A 26,140-nucleotide genomic window follows, 5' to 3' on the forward strand; every position below is an offset into this window, starting at 1 on the left:
CCACCTTCTCCCTCAGCTTTTTCTCTCTCTCCCATTTCACTCCCACCTGCGTTACCAACAATGCCAACTCCTCCCCATGCTCCCCCACTGCCTCCTCCACTTTCTAATTCACCAGACCCTGGGACTCCAGCCTCTGCTCCACTCACCCGATCCAAGATCTCAACGGTCCCACCACCTTGGCTAGGCCTTCCAGGGCTTCATTCCTCTGTTGCCGACACTTATTATTCAGGAACTCTCCCAACTAATCCGTCGACAACCGCGCAAATGTCGTGTCCCCCTTGTCCTCTGCCAGCTTTTCCTGTGGCGCACCACGAAGACTCTCCTGCTCCTGCTGCTCTCTCTTTCTTGCACCGCACATTGTCCGTGGACCATCCACCAGCTACACCAAAGGGGTACTCCTTCTCCAGGAATTCTTGTACCTTTTAACCTCAAATGCTATGCACTTCAAGCAGGAAAAAGACCGAAAAAGTGGGAACCACCAAATGTGTCAGCTCTCACACCATGGCCGCCACCGGAAGCCTGAGAGAATGTTCCTGTAACGTTTCTGTCTCCTTATCTTCCCTCTGACTCTCTGTAATCATGGGTGAAGCTGCAACCTTCACTCCTGCCAAATCATTACATAAAAGTAAGTCTACCGCGTCTGCTGGTAACGTCTTAACCACCCTGACATCGAATCAACCTAATAATAATTGATACCCCAATGCACTTTACACAATGGAACTGGAATATAATTTCCACTTGTGCTATTCTCTAACACCTTAGCTTTCATTGAACTATCTGGAGGGGAAACCAAATCCCTCTCCAGTGAGGGAGTTTGCATAGCACCTGAATCCTTAAAATAGTTATGGGTTTAGCTACATCATTGGATGAAAATGGAGTGATCTTCCCCTTAGATGTTGGAGCAGAGGTAGGTCATTCGGCCCATTGAGTCCACTCCACCATTCAATGAGATCATGGCTGATCTGACAAAATCCTCAACTCCACTTTCCTGCCTTATCCCCTTAACCCTTCATTGCCTTACTGATTAATAACCTGTGTATCTTTGCCTTGAACATATTTAACAACCCAGTAACTACAGCCCTCTGCGGTAAAGAATTCCACAGATTCCCTATCCTTTGAGAGAAGAAATTTCTCCTCATCTCTGTCACATATCTCTCATCTACCTCATTTGCCAAATCGTCTCCCACAGCAGTGTTTACTTCAGGTCTCCTAGTTCTCACTAGAGTTAGTCTGCTCTACAGTGTTCTACACATTTGTTCTTTTTCAGAATCCACCTGATCAACCCCAAAAATTCTCATAGGCTTTCCTCACAGCTTCCACATGCTGAATGAATGTCCCCACTTTATGACACTTAGTCCTTTGAGTCCGATGTTTCAAAATTGTGGGGGTACCGGAACAAAGGTTTAACTTTATGAATCAGCTCGGACTCGTCAGCCATTATTGCTGCTGTCTAGTGGTCAGAACCCTTTGGTCTTCATTTATCAGAGGTTGCCATATCTGAAGGTACATTTTCTCTCCAAATGAACAGTGTGTCTTGAATGAAGCGAAAGGTACACTCCTTGGCTAGACAACCAGGAAGCAATTTCACACAAGGAGTGCTATTATTTGTATTTCTTCTGACCCTTCACAATAAATAGGCCACTTTCCAATGACCAGTTGGGATGTTGCAAATTATTGTGTTGTCGTGGTTGCCATTAACAAAACACAAACAAGCAACCCCAGCCTTGGTGAGGAATCATTTCTTCAAGAAGATTATCAGCAGAGGCCACAGTAAGTGACCCATTCAAAAATAATGCGTTTCTTTTCAAATTGGAAACTGATTCTCTGGCTTGTCCACTTGCTACTTCCTGCTAACGCTGATCACCCAGATTTACCTTGCGAGTTGGAGTTTGACTTGTCACCACAAGGCATGCAGAAAGTGAAATTACATCTACCTATTAAAGGAAAAGAAAAGATGTTTCTTGTCAAAAATGAGGAAATGGGAAGTCGTCACCCTGAACCTGTTTGCAGGCATTGTTTAGATAACTGACGTTTCCTGGAGGCAGCAGGAAGCAGTATGAGAGACAGACAGGACTATGTGAGCAACCAGTGCCCTCCCTAATGGATGCCCTACTGGCTGGTTTACACTGAAGGGATTGACAATGGAAAGCTTAAATAGAGCCAAATCCTTCTGTTAATGCCCAGCATATGATGGCTGTGAACCATCCCACCCAGCAGCAGGATAGGACAGAAGAACTCAAAGACAGATACCAAGGCAATGACCAGAACAGCAAAATGCTTGGAATGTCCAGAACCAACAGCCTTCAAACCTCCAGTGTCCGGGCAGTTAGCTGGGGTATCCCATTTGGTACTGAGATGAGGAAAAATGCCTTCATTCAAAGGGTAGCAAACATATGGAATTCTCGACCACAAAAGTTGCAGGGGCCAAGCCACTGGGTGTATTGTTTGGAGATTTTAATGGCATCAAGGGGTATGGGGAGGAAGCATGAATATGACATTGAGATAGAGAATCTGCCACATTCACATTTAATGGTGGAGAAGGTTGGAAGGGCAGAATGGCCAACTCCTGCTCTGTCTTTCTCTGTTTCTAAGCAGAGACATAACTTCCCTCATCTAGACAAGACTAGAAGCAGAAGGCCAACTTGAAAAGAAAAACAGAAGAGCAAGATGCCATGTGTTTGGAGTGATCTTCCACCTAACAGATTGTAGAGAGGTAGGAGCTGGTTTCGCCAGCAGGAGGGAGATGATAACCGATCGATAAAACTTCCTATAGGCATCAATGAATGCCTGGTGAGCCTAGCCCTTTCAGTAATTTAACACTGGAGACAAGCAACACTCAGAAGTTCCTGTGCTCCCACAATGACTAACAATGACCGTGTCAAGGAACGGCTTCACGTCAACCTGGAACATCTGTGAGCTGCCAAAGAGAGTTGATGATGTGAATGTTACCAGACAATTTAAAGAGAAACTACAAGGACAGGCGTCAGGTTTGGCACTCGGTTTAATATATTGACACACGCTGAGGGAAATGAAGAGAACACAGGTAGAACATATCCTGCTGGAAATGGGAATAAAGCACTCTGCCCTCGGTGATCAGAATACCGCCATAATAGATACCGATCAATCAATGATACTGTGTGTTCACATGTCTTTTGTGTTTCCCTTGAAATTTTTAAACATAGGTCCACCAAACCGAGTTCCAATATTATTTGGGACTAATTCAGATGTACAAACATTCAATATATGAATTGTGTATGAGAGATTATAGCTTTAATACTTTACAACAGCGTATAACCATAATAATATCAATAATTGTCAGCATTTCCCTGAGAGCATGTGTCAATAACCAGATATAAAGTCGCTAATCCAGGATTTGCAGGAATTAATAAATCCAGAGGATTATTAGGGTCTAAAACCTGTAGCCTAAAATTTTGGTAGAATTTAAAAAGTAAACCCTAATCACATTTCAGGAACTGTGTTTGGATATTGGAAGGAGCTGAATTCTACAAAGCCACGGACCAAGTGCTGGGAAGTGCTGGGAAGTAGGATGAGGTTGGAAATCTGTCCACTGGCCAGCACAAAGACAATGTGTTCATATGATTGCATTTTGACATTACAGGCCAACTGGTTCATTCCTGATCAATTCTATTTGCTCGGTTACATCTCAGGGACAGAGGTGCAAGACAGGACCAGAGACATGGGCTTCAGAATCCCCGTCAGCGGCATGCGGAACCTTAATGGAACAAATGTCCCCAGCTTTGAGTTCACTGCAGCTGTACAGGGCCTTGCTGAGACCACATCTGGAGTACTGTGCACAGTTCTGGTGCCCTTATTGAAAATCAATGGTTTTCATTAGAAGCAGTTCGACTCAAAAACGTTCATATATTGAGGAAACGTTTGAAGAAATGGGTCTTGAACATGGGAATTGTGAAGACGATCTTGCTAAATCCTCTAAGATCTCGTTGGGACCAGACACAGTGAATATTATCATCATGTCTCCTCTTGTGCGGGAAACAAAATCTAGGGAAATCAGTTCAACAATAAGAGGTGTCCTTTTCAAGATGGGTTTGAGGAGTAATATTTTCTTCCAGAAAATAGTTAGCGTGCGGAATTGCCTTCCCCGAAAGCAGAGCAGACTGGGATATAGAATTCATTTAGTATTTGTTTTATTAGGCAAGGTGTCAAATGTTAGATGGAAGTGAATTTGACAGCACAGCCAGATTAGGCATGAACCGGTTGAATGGCCTGTGGGCTAGAACAGACTAAAGCTTATATCCATATGTCTTTAACTTAAGTTTGTCCCAGTGATCCTCGGCTTATCGCCCGATACCTCCCCAGGTGCATCACTGCCCGAGTGCTACCTCACATTAGCAGCCTTGGTGTTGTTGCGCATGTCCTGAAACAGGTTCGATCCTACTGATCTGCATCCTCAAACGCAAGAAAGCGGCCAACCGAGTCATGACTAACGAGTATGAGAGTATCGTTTTTGACAAAGAGTCATTGGACTTGAAACATTGACTCTTTTCTCTCCCTACAGATGCTGCCAGACCTGCTGAGATTTTCCAGCATTTTCTCTTTCAGGTGAGAGTCACATAACTGCATAATATTTGCATAATTCGCGAACCAGACTCAATATATGGTCAGGGCCAAATATTTGCACGTGCATTCTTCTAATGTTCTGATTCAGTTTCTCTGTCTTGTTATCTGATCTGTAATTGAAAATATGGAAAGATATGTAATTTGAAACATGGAAGTCTGGCAATACCTGATCTAAGAGTGCATGAGAGAATGTAGGGAGAAATCCCACAAAGGGTTAATAGCAGCTGTAGAAGAGGGCTGTGAAATGCAGATAGCCTTGGTCAAACAGGCTTAGCAAACAAAACAGGCAGGTCTTTCAAGTCACAATGGAGTGAATTTTAGTATACAGCTAAAAACAATGTTTTGCACCTTCTTAAAGTTAGCTATCTTAGTACGCAGAAGGAAAAGAATGGTTGAGGTTTTCAGTTGAATTAGGTGACAAATGTTTAGGTGTGAAATTCTACTGGCACCAGGTCAATATGGGAAGCTGGAGACAACATGTCTACGAGAACACAAATTAGACCCAAATCAAAGTCAAAATTATGAACTGGGGACACAATTTGATAATAATAAAACTACAGAAATGACAGGAATCAAAAGTCACACCACTTTGAAATCAAGGCATTTTTGAACATCACAAAGGATACAATGTAATCAAAGATCTATGAGTTGAGGTCATGCTCAAAATGAATACTTAGTCGTGTTCGAAAATTTCAGATTAAAGGTACCTTTTACAATCCAAGTGAAATAAAAGTTACTTTACAATAAAGTCATAAAAATTAATAACTGTTAAAAGATATATAAACCCTGAGAAAAGGGACAACCAGCAGAGTCAGCTCAGAGTCAGCTCTCATAGGTCGGTCATGGGAAAGGGACAGAGCAAAACAGCCAAGCTAAAACAGCTAATACATCTAAGGAAGACCAGAACTTAAAGAAGAGAGTCAGCTCCCATAGCTCGGTCATGGGACGGATAGAGCACAGCAACCAAGCAGAAGAGCGAATCCATCTGAGGAAGACCAAAAGCTAAAGCAAAGTGATTGTCAAGGTGGACCTGAAGGTGTCTTCAACCAACCAGGAGAATCCGGATCTTTTTACTTTGCTGTAAAGACAGTGATTGCTTCTTTTAAAAGAAGTATAAAAATAAAATAACTTAAAAGTTTTAACCTGAAACAATGGTTATTAGAAAGCCTACTTCACTTACTTAGCGACACATAACCCAGGATATCGATGCTACTAAGTAGTAAGTAGGTAAAATTCTTCGGTGATGGTATGGGTTATACCGGGGGATAACTTGAAAACATAGTTTGACCTGAATAGCACCCATCTAAGCCTGCATAGGAGTCAGGGAGTGAGAATCCCTGTTCACCATTTAGAATATCGACCCTTTTGGTATTGGGGACTTCTAAGAATAGTGGTGAGTTTTTAACTTCGTAGCGTCCAGCTTGGAGGCCTAGAATATTAGAGGTTTTGAGGTAAAGCGAGGCTAGAATATTATAAGCTACTTGTTAAGCCGAGTGGAGGCTCGAATATTTGAAGTTTCTAACCGACACAGGGGCTAGAATATTAGAAGTTTCTAGTTCCCAAACAACAGTTAGCATATTAGAAGTTTCTAACTGGCATATAGGCTAGAATATTAGAAGTTTCTAATGTATATGTGAGTCAAACTTTACCTGCCGAGTTTAGTTTGGAAAGTCATGCGTGGTTTACTTTTGTCAGGATATTCTGTGGATCGAGGGGACATAAAATTCAGGTTGGGTGTGAAAATCAGTAGACTAGAAAATACTGACCCTGAGAAAATGTCTGCAAGACATCTTGGTGGCAGCACTAAAATCTTGCATCCATTACTGTTAAAACGAGGCCAAAACATAAATCATCCTTAGAGTGAGGCAGATTGTGAGGGATGCCTAGAAACCTTTTGAGACCAATAACCAATGAACCCTTAACTAAAACAGGAAGATAGTGCCTTAGTCAGCCTTGGATAGGGCCCAGAAAGGGTACTTATCCTTAATTTCAGAGTCGATCTGAAAGGGACAACCAGGAACAGAAGTTAGAAATCTGAAAAATGGCATTTAGAATAATCCTCTTGCTCTGGAATAGAGTCAGGAGAGTTGAAGCAATGAAACAAGAGTGGAAAATTAACAGAGGCAAAAAACACCTGGATAAGAGAAACATCAGAACGAAGGGGTCTAAATTTTTGTTAAGTGTATCTAAAACCCGGCAGAATAGAGGTCCAAGATCTCAGGGGATAAACGTGTGTGTGTGTTTAATAAGGATTTGTGAAGCCATACAAAGTAGAGACCCAAGATCTGAGCGGATGAATAAGTGTGTGTATGTTTAATAAGGATTTGTAAATTTCCTTTGGTGTTTGTATTTTTTTAAATGTGTATTTTGCAAATCCGAGTTTCATATTATTAGAAGTTATAAACGGCAGGTAGAAATGTGATCTGTATTATGGGTAGTAAGTCAGTATGTTCAGAACTAAATTGGTCTTAGAATAAACACATAAAGAAGTTTTTACTCGGGAACGGTCAGAACTGTGTGCAGGAAATTACTTTCAAACTAATTTGTTGAAATTGACACGACATAGGTCCGCATGGTCCTAGTTCCCAACGATCATAGGATTGTCACGAGCAAAAATAATGGGGCGCGATTCTCCTCTCCCACGCCAGGTGGGAGAATCACGGGAGGGCTGTTCTGGCACCCCCCGCGATTCTCCCACCCCACTCCCAAAATGGCGTGTCACGTTTTGTGACACGCCACTCGGAGAATCATGGGACAGCGTTTTTCACAGCGACCCGCGATTCTCTGACCCGGATGGGCCGAGCGGCCTGCCGTTCCCGACCGGTTCACGCCGGCAGCAACCACACCTGGTCGCTGCCAGCATGAACATGGCGCCAAAGCTGTTTTGTGGCTTGCGGGGGGCGTAGAGGGGAGTGAGCACCACAACCGTGCTCGGGAGGGGACTGGCCCGCGATCAGTGCCCACCGACCGTCGGGCCGGCATCTCAAAGGGACGCACTCTTTCCCTTCTGCCGCCCCGCAAGATCAAGCCGCCACGTCTTGCAAGGCAGCAGAGGAGAAGACGGCAACTGTGCATGCACGGGTCTGAGCCGTCAGCTGTCGTGACGTCAGTCGTGACGTCAGCTGCGCATGCGCGGTTGACATCATTAGGTGCGCCGGCCACATCATTTTCGGCACGCCGGGCCTTGACTCCAGCGACAAGGCCCCGCGGCCGAGATTTACGGCACGGCCCTCCTAGCCCGAGAATAGGGGGCAAGGAGCTGCCTCCTACGCCGTCGTGAACCTCTGCGGGTTTCACGACGACGTTGGGCCTTGCGGAGAATTCCGCCTATGAAGTTTAGAATGTTAAATACATTTGAGAAGGAGCTTTGGAGAATAAAAATATTGGATCAATAGTTAGATTAAGAGAATTACATGCAGTATCAGGAAATAAGAATCTGATGGCAGGGAAAGATTTAATAAAAATTGATGTAGGAAAAATAAAGATATTTAAACCAATTGATAACACAGAGGAAGCTTGCGTGAAGCTACCAACTAAAACTGCAGGAACAATAATCAGTGAAGCTGCAAAATGTAAAGACAAGATCGTTCATAATCTGAGTAAACATACAGTTGAATTAGAGAAGCATGGTGTCTGGAGCAAAATAAATTGTATCACAATTAAAACACATGACCCAATTGATGGGAAGACAGTGAATTGAAACCCGTTAGCAGCATTGATAGGACAGATAATGAAGTTAAAATGTCATGTTCGGAACTTACCTCTCATAAAAATCCAGTCGTAATCAAAATAAAGTAATTAAAGTAAATGCAGTGACAATACCCAGAACGTATCAGGCTAAGGTTTCGACCAGATTGGATTACTGAGTGAGCAAAAGAGGAGGAGCTTGAGATTCTTCGAATCTCACTCAGGGGTGCAATGACAGAAGGAGGAAGCTTAACAGGCCTTAATTGTATAATGTACATAAAGGATAAGGAAAATAAACCAGTTCAAAAAGAAAAAGGAAATAAATGGTGGCAAAAGTAATCCGGAAGTCCTGGAGAGGGCACTTCTGGAGTATCCAAACGAAAATAGAAAATACAAATTAAAGAATAGGGCCCTCTCCACCCTTGACCTGTTCATCTGACTTTTCAGATGGGGAAAAATAAATAACAGACACACCAGTTCACAAGAAGGAAGAGAACTACACTCCAGGGAAGAATGTTTTAGACAGTATTGGGGGAAAATAGTGATACAATTGACGACACATTTGAGGGAATTAAATGACAGAGCCCAGAGGAAAACTTTTCGGGTTAGAAACAAATCAACATATCAAATTATTACTGGACATTGAAACCTCCGGTCAGACATCTCTAACTGGACATTAGCTGATGGATGATCTGTGGTCTCCACGGGGTATGTACTACGCGGTGGAGTTATTAAGGGTCTCGGCAGACAGCAGCGACTGACGAGGAACCCCAACATGCCAAATGACAATATTTTAAAAATATTTGTCGCTTGATGCCATGGCGGGAAAATTGTTACCAATGCAGCAAACAATCTTACATTGGAGAGCTGTAATAGTTATTGAGGAAGAAATGGCATGTAAATTGTTAGGGACTGTTATGTATGTATGATAATGGAGGTATGTGTGCCGTTCAAGAACTTGATGAGCAATCACCAATGGTGAGGATTCTTCTATACTGTATGAACGTTTAAATGGAGGGGGAATAGTGGTAGTTTAGTCTGTTTTCTTGATTTAACTGCATAGAACATCACGAATAATATTAATGTTGTTAACATGGCATATTTTATATGTAATGACTATTGGTCCCAAAGTCACAAAGGGATGTGTCGATATTGTACTTTATTTTTAGTGTTGAAATTGTGAGAACATTTGCAAATATGTAAAGTTGTAACACAGTCTATTTGTGTGGTTAGGTAATGAGTAATGTGTTAAGATAAGACTTAATTTTTTACTGTGTATTTAGCAATAGGGAGAATTTATTTGGAAAAAGAAAAGTGATAGTCGATGTGGTTTTGCGAATCCTGTTGGCTTATTATGTTGCAAATGTTATAATGGCAAATATACACTCCATGTTGTAAGATAAATGATGACAGATGAAAGGGATTTGAAGGAAATTTGGCAGGAAGATATTATCTCATGTACACCAGGGGTTGGCAGACATACATGATTCAGGACAATGTTAGACATGAATGTGAGGAAGTCAGGAATGGAAGCAGGATCAATTGAACCTTTTAAATGAATGAAGCAAGAGAATAAGTGGGTGGTACATGATATCATAATTTACCATTCCGATGAGAAACGGAAAACAATTTGGATGACGGAAAAATGGGACACTTAACAGCCAGTGATGGACAAAAGACCTTTATGGTTACTGATAAACTGAATTGTGCGCTGTTTCTAAGAGACACGAGGAAGCTTTTATGGTGCTGCTACCCCAAGGAAGTAAGATGCTTTGGACGTAGTGGAACACACGGAAATAGCCATTGTGTTACCTTCCTGAGGAGCTATGGTTCACGGTGAGGAAAGAACGAAAAGAACAAAGAATGAAGAAAAAAGAAAAAAGTCAAGTACAGCACAGGAACAGGCCCTTGGGCCCTCCAAGCCCGTGCCGACCATGCTGCCCGTCTAAACTAAAATCTTCTCCACTTCCTGGGTCCGTATCCCTCTATTCCCATCCTATTCATGTATTTGACAAGACGCCCCTTAAATTTCACTATTGTCCCTGCTTCCACCATCTCCTCCGGCAGTGAGTTCCAGGCACTTAAACCTATGCCCCTAGTAACTGACCCCTCTACCCTGGGGAAAAGCCTCTGACTATCCACTCTGTCTATCCCCCTCATAGTTTTGTAGACCTCTATCAGGTCGCCCCTCAATCTCCGTCGTTCCAGTGAGAACAAACCGAGTTTATTCAACCGTTCCTCATAGCTATGCCCTCCATATCAGGCAACATCCTTGTAAATCTCTTCTGCACCCTCTCTAAAGCCCCCATATCCTTCTGGTAGTGTGGCAACCAGAATTGAACACGAGACTCCAAGTGTGGCCTAACTAAGGTGCTATACAGCTGCAACATGACTTGCCAATTTTTTATACTCAATGCCCTGACAAATGGAAGCCATGATGTGGAGATGCCGGCGTTGGACTGGGGTGAGCACAGTAAGAAGTCTTACAACACCAGGTTAAAGTCCAACAGGTTTGTTTCAAACACGAGCTTTCGGAGCACGGCTCCTTCTGAAGAAGGAGCCGTGCTCCGAAAGCTCGTGTTTGAAACAAACCTGTTGGACTTTAACCTGGTGTTGTAAGACTTCTTACTGACAAATGAAGGCAAGCATGCTGTATGCCTTCTTGACTACCTTCTCCACCTGTGTTGCCCCTTTCAGTGACATGTGGACCTGTACACCTAGATCTCTCTGACTTTCAATACTCTTGAGAGTTCTACCATTCACTCTATATTCCCTACCTGTATTAGACCTTCCAAAATGCATTACCTCACATTTGTCCAGACTAAACACCATCTGCAATCTCTCCGCCCAAGTCTCCAAACAATCTAAATCCTCCTGTATCCTCTGACAGTCCTCATCACTATCCTCAATTCCACCAACCTTTGTGTCGTCCGCAAACTTACTAATCAGACCAGTTACATTTTCCTCCAAATCATTTATATATACTACGAACAGCAAAGGTCCCTGCACTGACCCCTGCGGAACAACACTAGTCACAGCCCTCCAATCAGAAAAGCACCCTTCCATTGCTACTCTCTGCCTTCTATGACCTAGCCAGTTCAGTATCCACCTTGCCAGCTCACCTCTGATCCTGTGTGACTTCATCTTTTGTACCAATCTGCCATGAGGGACCTTGTCGAAGGCCTTACTGAAGTCCATAAAGACAACATCCACTGCCCTCCCTGCATCAATCATCTTTGTGACCTCTTCGAAAAACTCTATCAATTTAGTGAGACACGACTCCCCTTCACAAAACCACACTTCCTCTCACTAATACGTCCACTTGTTTTCAAATGGAAGTAGATCCTGTCTCAAAGAATTCTCCCCAGTAATTTCCTTACCACTGATGTAAGGCTCACTGGCCTGTAGTTCCCTGGATTATCCTTGCTACCCTTCTTAAACAAAGGAACAACATTGTCTCTTCTCCAGACCTCCGGGACATCACCTGAAGACAGTGAGGATCCAAAGATTTCTGTCAAGGCCTCAGCAATTTTCTCTCTAGCCTCCTTCAGTATTCTGGGGTAGATCCCTTCAGGCCCTGGGGACTTATCTACCTTAATATTTTCCACGATGCCCAACACCTCGTCTTTTTGGATCTCAATGTGACCCAGGATATCTACACACCGTTCTCCAGACTCAACATCCACCAATTCCTTCTCTTTGGTGAATACTGATGCAAAGTATTCATTTAATACATCACCCATTTCCTCTGGCTCCACACATAGATTCCCTTGCCTATCCTTCAGTGGGCCAACCTTTTCCCTGACTACCCTCTTGCTTTTTTTTTTATAAATGTTTTTATTCAGTTTTCGTATTTTATATTGAACAAATTACAAATTGTTAGGAGAGAGAAAAAAAAAAAAACAAACAAAAACAAACACGCAAAAATTAACATACATATTTACAGGTAAGCATCTTCGTAGTAGTAACTGCGCCCCCCCCCCCCTCAACATGTTTATTTAGCTTGGTTTTGGGCCTTAGCTAGCCATCGAACCCCCGTAACGAACCTGTAGCCCCCCCCCCCCTCCCGCTACCTTCCCCCGACTATTCTTCCTCTTGTACATTGGCCACAAATAGGTCCCGGAACAGTTGCATGAATGGCTCCCACGTTCTGTGGAAGCCGTCGTCCGACCCTCGGATGGCAAATTTGATTTTCTCCATTTGGAGAGATTCCGAGAGGTCGGACAGCCAGTCCGCAGCTCTGGGCGGTGCTGCTGACCGCCAGCCAAACAGGATTCTACGGCGGGCGATCAGGGAGGCAAAGGCAAGGGCATCCGCCCTCCTCCCCAGGAATAGATCTGGCTGTTCTGAAACCCCGAAGACCGCCACTATCGGGCATGGCTCCACCCTCACTCCCACCACTTTGGACATTACCTCGAAGAAGGCTGTCCAGTACTCCACGAGTCTGGGGCAGGACCAGAACATGTGGGCGTGGTTGGCCGGGCCTCTTTGGCACCGTTCACATCTGTCTTCCACCTCCGGGAAGAACCTACTCATACCTCTTGCTTTTTATGTACGTGTAAAAAGCCTTGGGATTTTCCTTAGCCCTATTTGCCAATGACTTATCATGACGCCTTCCAGCCCTCCTGACTCCTTGGGTGGAAAAAAGAGTCTATCGACACTGGTCTGTGATATGGATACATTTATGAATTGATTTTGGTGCACAATTTAAAATCACAACACATACATACAAATGACAAAGATCAGGAATATATGTTAGTACAATTAGATGGGGGGGATAATTGATCAAAAGATATAGTTATGTTTCAAATGGCAAGATGGGGTGTAATTGAAAATATGGAAATATATGTCATTTAAAACATGAAAGTCTGGCAATATTTTATCTAACCTTGGTCAAACAGGCTTAGCAAACAAAACAGGCAGGTCTTTCAAGTCACAATGGAGTGAATTTTAGTATACAGCTAAAAGCAATGTTTCGCACCTCCTTAAAGTTAGCTCTCTTAATAAGCAGATGGAAAAGAATAGATGAGGTTTTCAGTTGAATTAGGTGACAAATGTTTAGGTGTAAAATTCTGCTGATATCAGGTGAATATGGGAAGCTGGAGACAATGTGTCTACGAGAACACAAATTAGACCTAAATCAAAGTCAAAATTATGAGCTGGGGACACAATTTAATAATAATAAAACTATAGAAATGACAGGAATCAAAAGTCACACCACTTTGAAATCAAAGCATTTTTGAACATCACAAAGGATATAATGTAATCAGAGATCTATGAGATGAGATCATGCTAAAAATGAATACATAGGCATGTTCGAAACATTCAGATTAAAGGTACATTTTACAATTCAAGTGAAATAAAAGTTACTTTACAATAAAGTCATAAAAACTTAATAACTGTTAAAAGATATATAAACCCTGAGAAAATGGACAACCAGCAGAGTCAAATCAGCTCTCATAGGCCGGTCATGGGAAAGGGGCAGAGCAAAGCACCTGAGCTAAAACAGCTAATACATCTAAGGAAGACCAGAATTTAAAGAAGAGAGAGAGTCAGCTCTCATAGCTCGGTCATGGGATGGATAGAGCATAGCAACTGAGCAGAACAGCGAATCCATCTGAGGAAGACCAAAAGCTAAAGAAGAGTGATTGTCAAGGTGGACCTGAAGGTCTCTTCAACCACCCAGGAGAATCCAGAAGCAAGGTCTTTTTACTTTTCTGTAAAAACAGTGATTGAACCTTTTAAAAGAATAAATATAATAATAAAATAACTTAAAAGTTTTAACATGAAATAGTGGTTATTACAAAGCCTACTTTACTTACTTAGTGACTCAGGGCCCAGGATATTGATGCTCCTAAGTGGTAAGTAGATAAATTTCTTCTGTGAAGGTATGGGTTATACTGGGGGATAATTTGAAAACATAGTTTGACCTGAATAGCACCCACCTAAGCCTGGTCAGGAAGTCAGGAAGTGAGAATCCCTGTTCACCATTTAGAATATCGACCCTTTTTGGTATAGGGGGAATCCTAAGAATAGTGGTGAGCTTTTAACTTCAGATCACATCAGCAAAGTGACATATTATTTGAACCCTGACTCACACTGGGAACTAGATATATCTGACTCAGCTGTCAGAGGGTAAGATCTTCCAATAACGCAGCCCGCCCATTACCAAACAGGAGGTTTTATTTTGAGATGCTAAACCGCAAGGACAAGAATCTGAAGAACAAGGATACAAATTGGTGAATCCATAGGTAGGTAGTTGGATGGGTGGGTAGATGGACGGATGGGGATGGATCAATTTCAATCCTCTATCCACCCTATCTATTTATCCACTTGGAGAGAGCGTTGTCAGATTTTTACAGTGGCCTTTTGGTAAGAATTAACTGGATATTTCTCGGGTGATTTGGTTAAATTTGTCCATCCAGCCAGCAGAACCAAAAGTGAATCTACAATGGAGCCTCTTAGCTCTGAGAAACATTCCCATGAGGTAATATCCAATCACTACCTGTTACTGGGCAGGGAACAGCCTCCTGGGCACATTCATTGGCCACCAGACACATCAATCAATCCGAGTAATCCGCGATGTCAGTCTAAAACAGCACAGCCTTCTGCTCGAATTAAAGGCACAGGCCAACATCCTGAAAGTCACATGTCCATAAATCATCCATGGATCAAAAATGCCATAGTAAAAATCAAAAGAAAGAGGAAAAAAGGGAATAAACAGGAAACAAACAGAATGGTGGATGGATGGAAAGATGACAGTTGGATGAGAAATTGACGAATTGAAAGAATCAATGGAGATAAAGCTATGCTCAGAAAGGTATTCAATTATCCTCCACAATGCATCGTTAATTTTGAACAGTGATAATATGTCAGAGACCAATCGATTAATGAGTCAATTCGTGAATGTGTGAGAGGGTGGATGGAGATACAGCGATGGAAGGTTTGTTATTATCTCCACATCAAATTATAATTCAAAATGCCAAATACTTTGACCTTGTGGATCCACCAATAACTAAATTCTGCAGAATGGGTTGCCAAGTTTCATTGCCTCGGAGATAAAAGGAGCTGATTTTAACTTGATGACTTTAAACAAGCGGTCAGTATCTGAGATTCCAGTCCCATTCACCTGCTGTACAAGGGCTGAAAATTAAAATAAGCTCCCATTCCGGTTAATTTCTGAAGAGTTTCGTTTTTTGAAGAGTCAGAAAGTGTGTGCTGAGAATGGAGTGGGGTCCCTGCAGAGTATCTGAGAGAAGAGGAAAGAATATCTGACCTCAGGGAAACACACGTGAGCTTGAATGAGCGGCTCTTTCGTAGTTGGGTGGAATTTTAGTCCTGGCTGCATTGCATGTGGTATCATTAAAGGGAGAGTGAAAGTAAATTTACTTTTAAAGGGAGAGGAGAACAGATATTATTCAATGATCCAGGAAATGTATCCATTGAGTTAAAATAGGTCCCAAAATCAGTGGACATTACCTCTAATAATAATCTTGATTGTCACAAGTAGGCTTACATTAACACTGCAATAAAGTTACTACGAAAACCCCTCGTCACTACGTTCTGGCGCCTGTTCGGGTACACAGACGCAGAATTCACAATGTCCAATTCACCTAACAGCACGTCTTTCAGGACTTGTGGGGGGAAACTGGAGCACCCGGAGGAAACCCACTGAGACACACGGAGAACGTGCAGACCCGGCACAGACCCAAGCCACGAATTGAACCTGGGACCCTGGCGCTGTGAAGAAACAGTGCTACCCATTGTGCTACTGTGCTGCCCTAGCTGTGAACAGCATCCTCCTCAATTCAATATTTTGGCTACACCCACTGATAAAGTGGTGCTGTGAGTCCAGGAGGAGGGGGGGGGGGGGGGAATGTCCCAATGAGACTTTCACCCCATGGATACAGCAGTACCGAGGCATGTGATTACTTAAATGAGGAAACTAGTTCCATGATGAGAATTAAAGGATATTTTACCGCCCTCTTCAGCTCCTCTCTGACCTTCCTCTGGGTCAGTGCATATATGGTGGTGTTAGTACAGGAGCTGAGGTAGAAGAGCATTGACCCGGTGACATCTGCGATAATTATTGGGTGGTTGTAACTTGGGTAGAAATGCTGGTTCGAAATCTCCATCAGTAAGAAAACAGAGATCTTGGTCATCCACAGCAATATAAAACTGCCCGACACAACAAACAACAGAATGATGGACTTCCGCCTGTTGGCCATCTCTGTATCTTCTCGCTTCTCCTCCTGACTGGAGGCTCGGAGACCCCTGCGGGCTCGATTCGCCAGGACAATGTGTCTGACGGTCAGAGCATTGAACAACAGGATGAGGAGGTAGGGGATCAATGGATTCAGCAGGTGGTGGAGCCAGAAAAATGCCACCCAGCCTGGCAAGTTGAAAAAGTCTGGTCTGGTGGCGCAGCCCCAAGGCACCCCACCCAATGTGCCACGGGGTTGGTGTTTAAAGTAAAAAGGGACATTCCTTAAAATGTTCACCAGGGAAACAGTCGCTATCACTGCCATCGCTGTTTTCTGAGTGCAATATCTGGCTTTCAAATTGTGGCAACAAATGGCCACAAAACGGTCGATGGTGAAAGCGATAGTTAACCAGACGGAACAGTCTATAGCAGCATAGCCCAGCACAGCGTTACTGCTGCACACCGCTGTGTAGAAGAAGAATGGTACCCGTACATATTTAGGAATAAGTGTTGGCAGCACCATACTGAATAAAACGACCAGTAGATCAGCTGTCGCCATGGAGACCAGGTACATAGAAACCCCTTTCCCAAGGCCACACTTTCCCCGAGACAGGATCACAATCGTCACCAAATTAGCTGGAAGAAAGATTAAGAAAGTGTTGAATATTGAGAAGGTTGATGATCCATCTCTACCACAATGTCATCCAGTTAAAGAATACAGTACTATGTATAAAATGTCAGAGTGAGCTTCTATTCATATCAAACATAGACACACACGGTAGTACAATTAGCACTTTTGCTCCACAGCTCCAGGGTCCCAGGTTCGATTCCCGGCTTGGGTTCCTGCCTGTGTGGAGTCTGCACATTCTCCCTGTGTCTGCATGGGTTTACCTCCAGATGCTCCGGTTTCCTCTCACAGTCCAAAGATGTGCAGGTTAGGTTGATTGACCATGCTAAATAAATTGAGATCGAGAACAGAAAGCTGGTGATATCTCTTTTCAGGGAAAGTGGTGAGATTTTTTAATGCACATCCCGAGTTGTTGGGGGATACAAAATTCCTCACCCAGTCCCAAGTTGATCTCGTTATTCCTGAGGAGACCCATAAGTAGGGCATCGCCAGCTTACTTCAAATCATTGTGTGGTTGCACAATGAGTGACAATCATTTTCACCGAGGGGAAAATGTAAATGTGACCTTCCACAGCCCTGAGTAGATATATTATAAACTCACATGGATTCGGAGTAAATCCCAATCCGCTGGTAAAGGGAACCACTGGACCCAAAGTAAGTCATCAGGGTTCACCTGAATTTTCATTTTCCCCAATAAGCTTGCATAGTTTCATTGCATTAAAACATGCTCAGACGGAGCCCTTCAATTGGTAAATACTCGCTGTATGAAATAGGATTTCCTCATGTGTCTATTTCTTCTTTTGTCAATTACCTTCAACCGAAGAATAATTTCCAGCCTGCGGACTTACCAGCCATTGACCACAACATGTATCAATAAAATTTAATCCATCCAACTACAAATAGCTTCCCTTGTTCATTCGTACAGAATCAGAATTTGCACAGTGTACCGCGTTGATCGGGGTTCATAAAATGCCGAGTCCATTTTTGAATCACATAATAATACAGCACAGAAGGATCCAATTCGACTCCTAACACTGGCCCTTTGAAAGAATTGCCCAATTAGTCCCACCAACCTCTCACCTCCTTGATCTTTCCTCATAGCCCTGTCAATGTTCCTTTACAATATTTATCCAAGTCCCTTTTGAAAGAAATACTGGGCGAAATTCTCCGCACCCGCGGAAAGTCGGCAAACGGTCGTAAAAATCGGGACCGTTTTACGACGGTCGCGAAGGCTTCATTTCCCGACCGATTCACTTCCTGGAAATGGGCTAGCAGCGCGGCCGCGTCAATTACGTGCGTGATGACGACGGAACGCGACGACGACACGAACCCGCCATGTGACGCCGCCCGACGCCGTAAAAAGGCGCGGGCGACCACAGAATCTGTCGGGCAGGATGTCGGAGCCTAGGCGAGCTGCTCCTCGCTTTATTGATGCAGACGTCGAGGCGCTGCTCGATGCCGTGGAGCAGAGGAGGGGCATCATCTGCCCGCGGAGAGGGCATCGCCAACCTGCCAGCACGGTACGCCAGGCCTGGCGTGACATGGCTGCTGCCGTCAGTGCTGTGGGGCAGACCCCTCGCTCAGCAGAGCAGTGCCGAAAGAAGCTACACGACCTCACCAGGTCTGCCAGGGTAAGTGCCATGAGGGTGCCCCCTAGTCACAACCATCCCTCCCCCTTAACTGCCCGGGGGGGGGGGGGGGGGGGAGAGGGATTGGGGCAGAGTTATTTGAGGGTGGTTCACAAAGTTGTCACAGACCCAGCGCTCTGGCCCCGAGGAGAGATGCAATCATCTGATGACAACTTGCCCCCCCCAAACTGTGCCAGTATCAGAACGGACTTCTGATACCTACCGTTTTGTAATGATCTACCTATGTTCCCTCCCCCAACAGGCCAAGGCCGGTCATAACCACCGTGAGCGGCACAAGACTGGAGGGGGTTCGCCCAACATGCACCCCCTCAGCACCTTTGAACAGAGGGCACTGGACCTTGTTGGGGGGTCTGCCACCCGCGATATCGCGCAATGCGAGGTTGGCGGAACTGCAGCAAGTGAGACAACCCTCCCTGACAAACACCCCCCCCCCCCCATCCTCTGTCCCTTCACACACCCTGCCCACTGGGACACCTCCCCATCCTCTGTCCCTTCACACACCCTGCCCACTGGGACACCTCCCCATCCTCTGTCCCTTCACACACCCTGCCCACTGGGACACCTCCCCATCCTCTGTCCCTTCACACACCCTGCCCACTGGGACACCTCCCCATCCTCTGTCCCTTCACACACCCTGCCCACTGGGACACCTCCCCATCCTCTGTCCCTTCACACACCCTGCCCACTGGGACACCTCCCCATCCTCTGTCCCTTCACACACCCTGCCCACTGGGACCGTCCAGCGGCCTGCCGAGCAAATCGAAATAACCCGTCTCATTCTCTTCCCTAGGACATGATGCCGAATGACCAGGGCCGTCTGGCTGCAGACGGAGACAGGAATCTGCCGCCACCTCACCCGGGGCCTCACAACAGAGGGTGCCCGATCAGCGGGCAGCCCTATCTGCCCCAACCCAATCTGCGGACCAGGACGCACAGAGGGTTCGAAGTCCACCACCACCACCAGAAATGGCCAGGGACAACCCTCCTGTCGCTGAGCAGCCCCACACCATGGACGAGGACCTAACCATTGAGAGCGTCGGGCTTGCGGCACTGCTTTCTCCCACCACATCCATCATCCCAGAGATACACACCCCGGAGGGCCTATTTAGTGATGAGTCTCCTGGGGCACAGTCTGGTTGGCACATCACAGATGAGCAGGTACAGCAGGTGGAGGTCGGAGCAACAGAGGGCCCGGACTCGCGGAGGCCAGACCAGGCCCAGGATGCAGCTGGCTCCCAGACGTTTTCGGAGTTCCTGGAGTTTCTCAACCCACCCGCACAGCCGATGCCTCAGGAAACCCAGGGAAACAATGACGGGATGAGGGCTTCCTTCCAGACTCTGCAGACGCTGTTAGAGGAGTCGAACCGCGTCCAAGAGCAGGGAGTGGTGCCGCTCATGGCAGAGACCCAGTCCGACACCGCACGGGTGGCATCCGCGGTGGAGGCAATGGGTCAGGTTATGCAAGACGTTGGGGTTAATGTGCACGCGTCATCCTCGGCCCTGGACAGGGTTGCCCTCTCACAGGCAGCAATGTGCCAGAGCCAAACCGACATTGCCGGCGCCCTGCGGGCCATGGCCGAGTCTCAGCAGGTCATTGGCCAGTCGCAGCAGTCAGTCGCCGAGAGCATCAACCGCCTGACACATGTGCTGGATGGCGTCGTGCACACTCAGGTTGAGATCGCACAGTCCCTGGCGGGAATGTCTAACTCCCTGGACTCCGTCTCTGCAAACCTTCGGATCCTGGTGGATACCGTTGCAGGCCTCCAGGACTGGCAGCGCCAGGTGTCGGTGGTGCGACGGGGAACCTCCCCGCTCGCACCTCTGTCCCAAAGTGAGGCCCGGGGCCACCGGGCTCCCCGAGGGAGGAGGAGGTTTCGGGGCCCGTCCCATTAACTCCATCACGGGACGTCCCGGAATTCTCGGCCTCCCCCCGTCCCATCCCTGGTGCATCGGGTGGGCAGCAGGCAGAGCAGGGTGGCACAATGTCACCCGAGACGCCCGCAGAGCAGCCTGGCCCATCAAGGCCGGGTCGCCCCAGGAAACGCTTGGCCAAGGAGAAACGAGTCGAGGGGGGCGATTCGCAGCAATCCTCCTCCACTCCTGCTGTATCATCTGGGGATTCACTTAGACGTAGTGGTAGGGCCCGTAAGGCAACTAAGATAGACACTGAGTAAGTTGGCACGGGTGAAGGGCACAGTTTAGTTGTAGGGGCTAGGGCACCTGTAAATAATTGTTAATATTAAACGCACTGTTCCACCTTACTTGTAATACCGTGTGATTGTTCCACAGCCACAGGAATCGTGATGGTGACCGAGTGTCGCTGGGGGTGACGGGTGGTGAAACCTCGGTGCCGGGTGTGCAGTCCCTGCCCCTACCCCCCTCCCACAGCTAGCCCACGCGGGCACGTGGTGGAGTGTCAGTGACGAACTCAGCGGCCACCAAGGTGGATGGTTCAGCTATTGCCATGGGTCAGACTCTCTCTAACGATTCTGAGCTCACAGCTCTTCGCAGAGCGGGCTGTCATCATTCCACATGGCACTGATCACACCCGCTGACACAGCCATCAATGTTGTGCCATTCGGTCTGGACCCAGTGATAAGCGTCATGTCGAAGTGGAGCAGTGTACACTGAGGGGGGGGGGGGGGGGGGGGGGTTGTGGTGGTGGCAGTTGTGTGGTGACCCTCTGCATGACTAGCGATGCAGGTGGTGGTTTGGTGTTCATCGGGGACGTCACATGCGATGCGTGAACCATGCTGCCACCATGGCGTCGCGTGCCCGCCGTCCTTGCCGGGTCCGTCGTGCCGCCTCCTGGACATCACCAGCACCTGGGTCGTGTCTGCGTGCTGCGCCCGCCACTCCGCCAGCGTCCTCCTCCTCCTCCTCCTCCTCCTCCTCCTCCTCCTCCTCCTCCTCTGTGCTGGCACGACTGCCACTAGCTTCTCCCTCCGCCTCCTGCAACAGGTCATCTCCCCTCTGCATCGCGATGTTGTGCAGCGCACAGCAGACCACTACAATGCGAGCGACCCTGTCGGCCTGGTACTGCAGAGCCCCTCCGGAGCGGTCCAGGCACCTGAATCTCATCTTCAGGAGGCCAAGGCAGCGCTCCACCACACCCCTGGTTGCTGCATGGGCCTCGTTGTATCGTGTTTCCGCATTGGTCTGAGGCCTCCGTATAGGCGTCATCAGCCAAGACCTCAGCGGATAACCCCTGTCACCTAGCAACCAGCCCCTCAGCCGGGGGGGACGTCCCTCAAACATCGCAGGGATGAACGACTGCGCTGGTATGTAGGAGTCATGCACACTCCCTGGGAACCTTGCACAGACGTTCATGAACCTCATGTGGGGGTCGCATACCACCTGGACATTAATGGAGTATGTCCCCCTCCTGTTTGTGAACACGTCCCTGTCCACAGCAGGCGGGCGCATGGGGACGTGAACACAGTCGATTGACCCCTGAACCCTCGGTATCCCGGCCACACTGGCAAATCCACGGACTCGTGAGTCTTGACTTGCTCGGTCCTCGGGAAAGGTGATGTAGCGATCGGCGATGGCATAGAGGGCGTCGGTCACATCCCGGATGCACCTGTGCACCGATGACTGGGAGATCCCAGAGACGTCCCCGCTCGGAGACTGGAAGGAGCCGGTAGCATAGAAGTTCAGAGCGACCGTCACCTTGATGGCTACCGGGATCGCGTGTCCTCCCCCCGTTCCACGTGGGGCGAGGTGCGACAGGAGTTCGCAGATATGTATCACCGTCTGCCTACTCAGCCGGAGTCTTCTCCTGCAGGTGATGTCCGGCATTGTTAGGAAAGAGACCCGGACACGGTACACCCTCGGCTTTGGTCGTCGCCTCTGACGCCGTGGCTGCACCCTCACTCTCTCCTCTTCCTCTTCCTCCTCCTCCTCCTCCTCCTCCCCCTCCTCCCCCCCCCCCCCCCCATGCTGCTCGACGACTGGCAACTCCTCGGCCCTTCCCTCTGCTGCTGCAGCTGGCCCTGCAGCCACTGCGGGTTGTGGGTGTGGATGCTGCTGCATCTCCAAATCCAGTAGAGCTGCCCCAACCACTGCGCAGAACATAGCCGTTCTGTTCCCATGCATCGTGCTAACCTACAGAAGGGTGGTGGGGGGCAGAGAAACGGGACATGTTAGACGGACGTTAGTCGACACCTCGGCAGCCGCCAGCCATGGGATACCAGTGTGTCCCGGTGGCCTGGTCGCGCTGCTGACACGTGGTCAGCCTAACCCCTGGTCACTTTCTGCATCCAACGGCCAGTAACCTATGGCCTCCTCACGGGTGCGTCAGTGGCCTGTGGCCGGAAGCCACAGGGGAACCAGCGGCCGTGTCCTCGTCACCTGCACACCATGGCATGGTGGCAGACATTTTGTTACGGGGTTGGACGGCTCACTCTCTACCTAACCCCCCCCTCCGTCGCCCCCCACTGCCCCCACCGTCTCCCCCACTGCCCCCTCCGTCTCCCCCACTGCCTCCCCCGTCTTCCCCCACTGCCCCCTCGTTCTCCCCCACTGCCCCCTCCGTCTCCCCCACTGCCCCCTCCGTCTCCCCCACTGCCCCCTCCGTCTCCCCCACTGCCACCTCCGTCTCCCCCACTGCCCCCTCCGTCTCCCCCACTGCCCCCTCCGTCTCCCCCACTGCCCCCTCCGTCTCCCCCACTGCCACCTCCGTCTCCCCCACTGCCCCCTCCGTCTCCCCCACTGCCCCCTCCGTCTCCCCCACTGCCTCCCCCGTCTCCCCCCCACTGCCTCCCCCGTCTCCCCCCCACTGCCCCCGCTCTGGAGCCCCTCCCGTTCCCAGGGATGCCTTCCCCGTTGTGGCCAGACTCGAGCGGTGCGCTGAACGGTGCGCTGAGCGGTGCGCAGAGTGGTGCCCTGACCTCCTCCAAGCAGTCGTCAGCCAGGCCGACTGGTTGACGAATTTAAAAAGCAGGTGTGTTTCACGACGTCCAAACAGGGCGCCATGACGTCGGGACTTCGGCCCATCCGGGCCGGTGAATAGCGGGGGGGCTCTCAGTGGCGATTCTGGTCATGTCAGGGGCGGGAAGGAGGCGTTTGTCGGGAAACGCGACTCCGACAATTTGCGGGGTTCGGAGAATAGCGGGAGGGCGTCGGAACAGCGTCGCCGTAAAAATTTCCGATGCCCGCTATTCTCCGACCCGTCGTGAGTCCGGAGAATCTCGCCCACTATCTGTCAACTCCGCCCAGCGCCCGTTCGGGCAGTGAAATCAAATCAGAAGAGCTCGTTTCATGGAGAGAATTCGCATCTCACCTCTGGTCCTCTTAAAGAACATCTAAAATATATTTCCTGCAGTTGCACAATCTCGTGTCACTGGGAACAATTTTGCTTCCTCATTTACTTGATCATAATTTTGAACATCTCCATTCAATCCCTCAAATCTCTCTGTGTTCCAAGGAGAATCCACAACGTGTTTAATCTCTCCATACAGCTGAAGTGTCTCAGCCGTGGCCCCATCCCAGACAATCTCCTCTCCATGTTCCCCAAGGCACTCTATGAACCATTGAATCGATATCCGGGTCACAAAGTCATCGATCACATCATTCACTATAGAATACGAGCAGAATAATAAACATCACCTTGGATAAGGTTCCTTACCTGGAACAGTGACAACTGCAAGGAAATGATAGAAACCAAATAAGATCTGGAGAATGATTGGTACTGCCATTGCTTAGTGATGGGAGATCACATTCACTGACTCTGAACACAGGATCTGGAGTCTGGACTCAGATCATCATTTGAAAACAGTCCCTGACTTATACTTTATGGTAACCCCATGTGCCACAATCGGTGTCATATTAAAAAAACACTCATTAAACACATCCCTATTGCATTGTACACTCCCTCAGTACTGGCTTATTCCATAGGGAAATGAAAAATTTGTGGCCAACAAACCCAAGAAACAACGCTCATGCACAATTAGGTATGTTTGTTTTTGCAATCAGATTCTTGCATCATGGGCACGGTTCCACATCGGGTCAACAACTTAGTGAGATTTCTACATCTCAAGTCAGTCTGTCTCTGTGTTATTGTCGATGAAGGACTATTGCCCAGAATGTTAGCCACTCTTTAGAAATCTGTCCATAATCACCCAGAGAATGGGTTCTGGCTAAGCCCAGGTAGGGAAACATTACTTTGCTGCCCTGCCCTTCACATGAGCCACTCAGTTAATTATAGAAACATGAAAGCTCCAATCACTCACTTTAGAAAAGGCTCCTCATACAGCAGATAGAATCCGGGCCACGTTCGGAGACGAAATGCATATTTTACATCGACTACCCAAACTCTCCCTTTGAAGAAGCAGGTTAGATCCCTGCATCACCGTTACTGCCCAGGATTGGGGTGGATAGAATAATTGCTGAGTAATATTGTCCCTACAAATGGAGCCAAGGTATAACCCATCTCCTGACTGAATGACAGAACATGTTCAAGGGGCTGAATGGCCTCCTGCTTTTTTTTTTCTTGGATCCCACCTCCCGCTTTGAATCTTCTGCTATCCAGATCCACAGTCAATGATGGTTAATATTAAATCTAATCAAGAATATCAAACTAAGCTAGAGTCACAGACAGACTCTCGGCGGTTGTGGCAAGGACTAAGCAACATAACGGGCTACAAAGCGAAGCCGAGCAGTAACTCTGGCAGCAGTGCACCCCTCCCCGATGAACTTAATGCATTCTATGCTCGGTTTGAGCAGGTAACCAACAACCCGCTATCGAGTGCCCCAGCAACCCATAATTCACCTGTACCCACCATCACAGTTTCCGAAGTCAGATCGTCCTTCCTGAAAGTGACCCCACGGAAGACGATGGGCCCGGACGGGATCCCTGGTCGTGCACTCAGAACCTGCGCGGACCAGCTGGCAGAGGTTTTCACAGACATCTTTAACCTATCCCTACTCCACTCCGAGGTCCCCACCTGCTTCAAGAAGACCACCATCATACCGGTACCAAAGAAGAACCAGGCAACGTACCTCAATGACTACCGCCCGGTGGCCCTGACGTCAGTTGTAATGAAGTGCTTCGGGAGGCTGATCATGAAGCGCATCACCTCCATACTCACGGAACGCCTTGACCCACTTCAATTCGCATACCGTCGCAACCGGTCTACATCAGACGCCATTTCCCTGGCCCTACATTCATCCCTAGAGCATCTCGAAAACAAGGACTCCTACATCAGACTCCTATTTATTGACTACAGCTCCGCCTTCAACACAATAATCCCAGCCAAGCTCATATCAAAGCTCCAAAACCTAGGACTTGGCTCTCCACTCTGCAACTGAATCCTTGACTTTCTGACAAACAGACCACAGTCAGTAAGAATGAACACCAACGCCTCCTCCACA

The 26,140-nt window shown here is 47.5% G+C and overlaps 1 protein-coding gene across 1 annotated transcript; it reads right to left on the reverse strand.

The window, feature by feature from the left end:
* Positions 1 to 16,214: 16,214 nt before the first annotated feature.
* On the reverse strand, positions 16,215 to 24,465 carry LOC119974272 (probable G-protein coupled receptor 139). The gene is made up of 2 exons (XM_038813042.1): positions 24,396 to 24,465; positions 16,215 to 17,125 (listed from the first exon to the last, which is right to left on the reverse strand). Exons 1-2 carry the CDS (start codon positions 24,463 to 24,465, stop codon positions 16,215 to 16,217), a joined length of 981 nt encoding a protein of 326 aa, XP_038668970.1.
* Between the last annotated feature and the right edge of the window lie 1,675 nt (positions 24,466 to 26,140).

This window comes from Scyliorhinus canicula, chromosome 12 (genome assembly GCF_902713615.1).
Source record: "Scyliorhinus canicula chromosome 12, sScyCan1.1, whole genome shotgun sequence".
Taxonomy (NCBI): Eukaryota; Metazoa; Chordata; class Chondrichthyes; order Carcharhiniformes; family Scyliorhinidae; genus Scyliorhinus; species Scyliorhinus canicula.

What these genes read in the sequence shown, in the direction of transcription:
- LOC119974272 (XM_038813042.1), bottom strand. Translation starts at nt 24,465, where the DNA reads ATGGCAGTACCAATCATTCTCCAGATCTTATTTGGTTTCTATCATTTC. An exon ending in TGCAGTTGTCACTGTTCCAG is followed by an intron (nt 17,126 to 24,395) that starts GTAAGGAACCTT and finishes TCTTTCTTCCAG; the next exon opens with CTAATTTGGTGACGATTGTG.